At 44.5% G+C, this 6,570-nt stretch overlaps 1 protein-coding gene across 1 annotated transcript in view; it reads right to left on the bottom strand.

The window, feature by feature from the left end:
- Positions 1 to 273: 273 nt before the first annotated feature.
- Positions 274 to 6,570, bottom strand: part of LOC126284304 (endocuticle structural glycoprotein SgAbd-3-like) — a 29,174-nt gene continuing 22,877 nt past the window's right edge. Inside the window, exons 2-3 of the mRNA XM_049983136.1 lie at positions 6,295 to 6,416; positions 274 to 655 (exon numbers count right to left, since the gene is read on the bottom strand). Coding sequence (XP_049839093.1) covers positions 454 to 655; positions 6,295 to 6,416 — 324 coding nt within the window. The 3' untranslated portion in view covers positions 274 to 453. The remainder of the gene's footprint in view (positions 656 to 6,294; positions 6,417 to 6,570) is intronic.

Genomic DNA, 6,570 nt, shown 5'->3' with positions numbered 1-6,570 from the left:
GCGACGGCGAGGGAGAAATTGTAAAGAAAGTTCCACGCCGCCTCAGTCTTTGGCGCAGCCACTGTGTCTATCGCTAACAAATGGTGCAGAAGTCGTAACAACTCCATATCTGTCCTCACTAGGTAATTAGTTATTTGGGCTCGGAACGCTGCACTGTCTTCAAACACTAGGAACGAAAGAATGAAAGAATGAATGAATAAGTGGCAATATTTCGATGGATACAGAAGGAGACCACAGGATCCTTCAGCGACCCAGCGGTTAAATATAACCACAGCTGTTAATACTCACTTTTATTCGTCTAGTACTACATACCACTTGTCAGTTGGTGGATTCTGCTAATTTCTTAGCGCTGGAATATACAAGGGACTGTTCTGCAGCTCTTATCCAGTGATCTATTAAGGCACGCTGTCTGATGCATGCCTGAGTAATGTTTCTTCAGCGATTAGTATGCGATCATTTTCCGACCAGAGTGAGTGCCGCGTTCGTACCCAGGCCTACCGCCGGCAACGTTCTGTAGCCCTCTCTGTCGGCAACGTAGACCACCTCGTGGACAGAGCCTTCCGGGTCCTTCCACTTGTAGGAACCTCTCACCGCCAGCGCTCCGTCCTCCACGGCCCCATTCTCATCGCGGCGGCTACCGTCACTCAGAGTGAAGCTGAAAAAGAAACGAGTTCATTCATTAAGCTGAGCAAAATAAAAGGATAACCTACTTGCATGGGAAGATTTAACAAGCAATTTAACAATACTGGCAAATGCATATAGAGTGTGTGCCATAATGAAACGGGCAAATCAAGATAACGCTGGACTGGCAGATGCATAAAAAGAGTGTGCCATAATGAAACGGGCAAATCAAGATAACGCAGAAATGAGTTTGGAACATGTTCTCTCGTTCTGAAACTTTAGATAAAGATATAATATCAGTTATCGCGAACCACTGTGCCGCTTCTTTCGAGATCCTTAACAAAAATATATGACCAAGTATCAAGTTAGTAACAATACCGAGCCACATGGAGTGTCATCGCCCAGAATAATTGTAAACTCTCATGTTGAACTCCCATATCTACTCGACCACACACAGTCTTATTACAAATATTTGGAAAAGACGGAATATCTAATCATTCGTTCGCTGGAAGCCGAAGACACTGGTACACCTGCCTAATATCGTATAGGGCCCCCGCGAACACGCAGAAGTGCAACAGCACAACGTGCTGGAGGGAACGGGAACTGACACCATGAATCCTGCGGGGCTGTCCATAAATCTTAAGAGTACGAGAGGGTCGAGATCTCCTGTCAACAGAATGTTGCAGGGGATACCGGATATACTCAATAATTTTCATGACTGGGCCAGCGGAAGCGTAACAACTCAGAAGAGTGTTCCTGGAGCCACTCTGTAGCAATTCGGGACGTGTGAGGTGTCGCATTGTCCTGCTGGAATTGCCCAAGTCAATATGAATGCACAAGGGACGTGAACGGATGCAGGTGGTCGACAGGATGCATGCATACGTGTCGCCTGTCAGAGTCGTATCTAGGTGCATCAGGGTGTCATATCGCTCCAACTGCACACGCCTCACCGCATAAAGAGCCCCATGGATTCATGAGGCTGTGTCCGTACACGTCCATCCGTTCGATACAATTTGGTAAGAAACTCGTCCGACCAGGCAACATGTTTCCAGTCATCAACAGTCCTAAGTCGGTGTTGATGGGCCCAGGTGAGGCGTAATGCTTTATGTCATGAAGTCTTCTAGGGGTACACGAGTGGGCCTTCGGCTCCGAAAGCCTACATCGACGAGGTTTCGTTGAACGGTTCGCACGCTGACACTTGGTGATGGCCCAGCATTGAAATCTACATCAATTTGCGGAAGGATTGCACTTCTGTCACGTTGAAAGGTTCTCTTCAGTCTTCGTTGGTCCCGTCTAGCAGGATCTTTTTCCGGCCGCAGCGATGTTGGAGATTTGATGTTTTAGTGGATTCCTGATATTCGCGGTAAACTCGTATAAGAGTCCTACTGGAATATCCCCACTTCATCGCTACCTCGGAGAACCTGTGTCGCATCGCTCATACGCCGACTATAACACCACGTTCAAACTCACTTAAATCTTAATATCCTGCCATTGTAGCAGCAGTAAACGATCTAACAACTGCGTCAGACACTTGTCAAACAGGCGTTGCCGACCGCAAAACCGTGTTCTGTATATTTATGTATCTTTGCGTTTGAGTACTCATGCCTATACCAATTCCTTTGGCGCTGTAGTATGCATTCCTATATTAAGCATTTTTCTATTAATCTGATACTATGTTGTAGAAATTTGGTGAGCAGAAGGACAAACATGCTAGTCGGCAAGCAAATTTGTAGCAAATGTGCGGAATACGAGAACGCAGTCCGAAGAAAATCCATCGATGGACTCGGAGAAAAAGGGCTGAGAGAACATAGCAAATGGTTGAAAGGTGGCTACACTGAGTCACAGCGCCAGAGATTGCGCCAAAGAGTATTATTCAGCCGCCTCCATGCTTGTGAAACGTCCCGTTACAAAAATTGAGCAAGACTGTGCTTAAGCTGACACACAATATTTTTTAGTGCAACGTAATCTGACTTTCAAAAATCCCTACAAAAGAATGGCCCTGACTAACATTAGCCTATACCTTTCACAAATCTCTTACCTCACAAAAATCTTCGTTACTCGAACTACTGCAATACAGCGAGCGCCACAACTGCCAGCCAAATAAAAGATTCAAACTACTGAAGTCACTAACTACTGATAGGCACAGTTAGCAAATGAAAGGTATTAATAGAGAACAAACAATGTATTTACCTCAATAGTGTTCAAAAGTCATAATGTATATAGCAGTTCATGACATCCAGTCTTACAAATTTCAAAACTCCGCCATCTCTCTCCCCACATCCAGCACTGCTGGCGGCTCACCTCCAACTGCGCAACGGTACGCAGCTGCCCAACACTACAATGGCGAGTATTACAACAATGCCAACCAGCCACTGACTGCACACAGCACAGCCAGTGATTTTCATACAGAGCGCTACGTGGCGTTACCAATGTAAAAAACCTAAACAGCCTACTTACACTTGTTGAGAAGTTGCTGTGGGCAGTTGTAGTTCTGAGGTATCCATAGTTGCAGTGCTAGTTGTGAGCCTGTCGTGTGCAGTGGTTCTGAGGGGCTAGACAGCTGATGCTGTTCGATTGGGGATGTTGTAATGACCAGAGTGTATTTTTCGTCAATATATATGAGGTAATAGAGAAAAATTTTGTACTTCAAATATCCTAAATAACAATGCCTCTTGGTCACAGGTTCAGTCATCAAAGCATCTGGCTTGTGTTCATGTATTAGAGTGTAATTCTGGGTTCTATGTGCTATCATAGTATTTCTGTTTTTTTTAATTACGTTATTGTAAATGGCGTTTAAGGCATCTTGTCGTATTGAGGAAGAACCGTGCCAGATGTGTACGCTCAATCACACTTCCACACACAGAACAGCTGCACTTATGCTTTCTTGTTTCGTAGATTTTATAGTTGCTGGGGACTTAATTAATGAATTGTGTTAACGGAAATTTCCTTTCATTCTTTGTTGTTATTCTATGCAGTCTGATTGCGTACTAATATTATTCAGGGCCAACCGGTTATGAGACTGTGTAACCGGACAAACAGCGACAAAAATTAAATTATTAGCATTTTATTTAATTAAGCCCCCATGCATGGTTCAAATGGCACTATGGGACTTAACATCTGAGGTCACACTCCCCTAGAACTTAGAACTACTGAAACCTAGCTAACCTAAGGACAGCACACACATCCATGCCCGAGGCAGGATTCGAACTTGGGAGTGTAGCGGTCGGGCGGTTCTAGACTGAAGCGTCTAGAAACGCTCGGTCACATTGGCCAGCCGAGAACATGGCAAACTGCTGAAAATTGGCCGAAGCTGGCCATGAAGATTACTTATTGTTAAAAACGGATAAGTAACGCTGTCTTTTTGCTCGTCTGCTCTTCATGTAGTTTTCTGGTTCCTGAGATGGAGTTCCCTGTAGAGGGAAAGTACTCGTCACCTCTAGTTTTGTGAGGACAGTAAAGCAGTAGCTTGATACATGATCTCAGCAGTCTGTGCCAGACGATAAGATTAATTCCAAGTTCTGTATAAGCATGTTGTTATGCAGGCAAAGATAGTACATCTAATCTTTGTGAGCGTGGTGTGCTAGAGCAAACTCCAGACCTGGAGGTGTTGGATTCATTCCCCTTGTTTCATTCCGTTTGTCATGGTCCCAGGTCCACTCAACTGGCTATCAAATATGCACAGGGCTCTTTCCCGGAAGTAGAATGCGGCCGGGCGCTGGTCGCACCACCCGCCGCCTATTAGTGGCTTCTAGTCGTTGACTAGAATCTTTACATAAGTACGCCAGCAATTACGCTCTCGAGCCCCTGCACATCCAGCAGCACTGACCGGACATGGCCGGCTGCTATCACAGCCGACCAACAGGCAACAGCAAGAAATGGTTCAAATGGCTCTGAGCACCATGGGACTCAACTTCTGAGGTCATCAGTCCCCTAGAACTTAGAACTACTTAAACCTAACTAACCTAAGGACATCACACACATCCGTGACCAAGGCCGGATTCGAACCTGCGACCGTAGCGGTCACTCCGGCCGGCAGGCAACAGCAGAAAGTCGCTAAACTCGCACACTAACGCTCAAACAAACAGCCTACAGTACGCTGCACTGCACATCCGGTGTATGACCTATCCGACATAGCCGACGATGGTCTCAACTGTTAGAGGTATGCTGATTCTGGTCTTGAAGCGGACCCCGGTAAACGGCTGCAGCCGCCGAGTAATAATACCTTTCAACTTCAAAGCTATCCGTCCGTATGATACCCACCACTAACTTGTCCAACCATTGCATGGTCTGTGAAGATAACAACCAATCAGTTATTGGTCGTACCACCCAACGCGACTTTCGCAAAGGTCTTTTTTCCTCTTGCCTCTTACCTTGGCACATTTTTCCTTCTGCCCTTTCAACCGTTACCCTTGGTTCCATTTTCGTCCGAATTTATCTCCAGATGACAGCATTTTAATAGTTAATCGTAAACAGAAGTACGCAAAACTCGCAGCTCCCTCATTCTGCGAAGGCCTCACTTAGTGAACACTAACCCTTATGCAAAGATGGCAATAGACCTTTTGCGTTGATCATAATGCGTATGGAGGGGTGTAAGTGAGTATCCATTACTTGTGTGTGTTAAAGGAAATACAAACCTGGGAATGTGAACTGTCAACCTAAATGTGCTACTGAGATCAAAAACACTTCACTTACATGAAACAAAAAAGAATCCTGTGTGTATGAACACTGATCTCATTCATAAGTAAGTGAATAAGTAAACTAGTAATTTCACGCTCGGTGGACTTGGCCAGTGAGAACTGTTTTAAAATTCGTACCTGTATAAAGAAAACGGTAATGCTGACCTGCATTAAGAATATAACCTGAAGCACACGAAAATTTCTACACTGGTAAAATAAACTGACAGCTCCTACATTGCGAAAAGGGAACGAAACGATCACATTATATGAATCTCATCTGCCAAATGCAGTACTGCCAGAAACAGCAACACGCAAGATACCGCAGCAGATACAAAAATACTGCTGAAAACTAGCTATAGTGGGCCCAGGGAAACTAGGTTCATAGTGACTCAAACTTAGTACTGAAATTTCAGTGACGAAGGAACTTATCAAAGAAAACAATTATCTTTCTTTACAAATATTAACACATCCAACAACATCATCATATCAGAGCCATCTTACAGTGGTTCCACCCTCCGTTCTCATGAAGTCGAACATCAGGCTCCTGTCACATCCGAACGCCCCTCAGATGTGGATACTGAACAATACCATCAGCCAGCGTCATGAAAATACACAATGAGGATCTCTCAAAATTCCGTCGGGGTCTGATAACACTATATCACACGAGTATGCGGCTTCTCCGTGTCGTTCAGAGTGATCTCTCAATATTCGACTCTGCACATGCCTGATAATAACATTTAACACATACAAAACTAAGCCACTTTGGTCGACGCTCTACATGTCAAAGAAATTTCTAACTCGAATCTCTCAAATGGTCTCTAGGTGTATGAAGTTACATTGATTTCCGACCATTTGCTTAAGTTATTTTAGCAGGCAGTGTCCTTTAGAGAGATTACCCAATCTGCTCATAGGAATGGGGTGTACACGAAAGAGGGTTAATATTCAGGCGAAGTTTTTTCCACCAAGTCTACGTATTTCGCTATACAAGTAAAACTACCTCCAGCGCCAGGGACCGATGCCATTGAAGTTGTTGAACTGTTCCAAAATGGTAGCTTGTTGCGAACCAATCTGCTGTGGTGCCGATAAGACAGTATGAAGCGTTATAGCAACCAGGAACAGCTGAAACAAAACAATCAAATTAAACCACAGCTTAGTAATAAGGATCTCGGCTGTAATCAGTCGTAAAGTTTTAATGCATGGAAAACATGGTACGTGCTTTACTCATATGTCGCAGTTGCACAATAATCGGAGAAATGACAGCTCTATCTCTAAT

This window comes from Schistocerca gregaria, chromosome 8 (assembly GCF_023897955.1).
Source record: "Schistocerca gregaria isolate iqSchGreg1 chromosome 8, iqSchGreg1.2, whole genome shotgun sequence".
NCBI classification, from domain to species: domain Eukaryota; kingdom Metazoa; phylum Arthropoda; class Insecta; order Orthoptera; family Acrididae; genus Schistocerca; species Schistocerca gregaria.
This window is presented reverse-complemented; position numbering and strand designations above follow the sequence as displayed.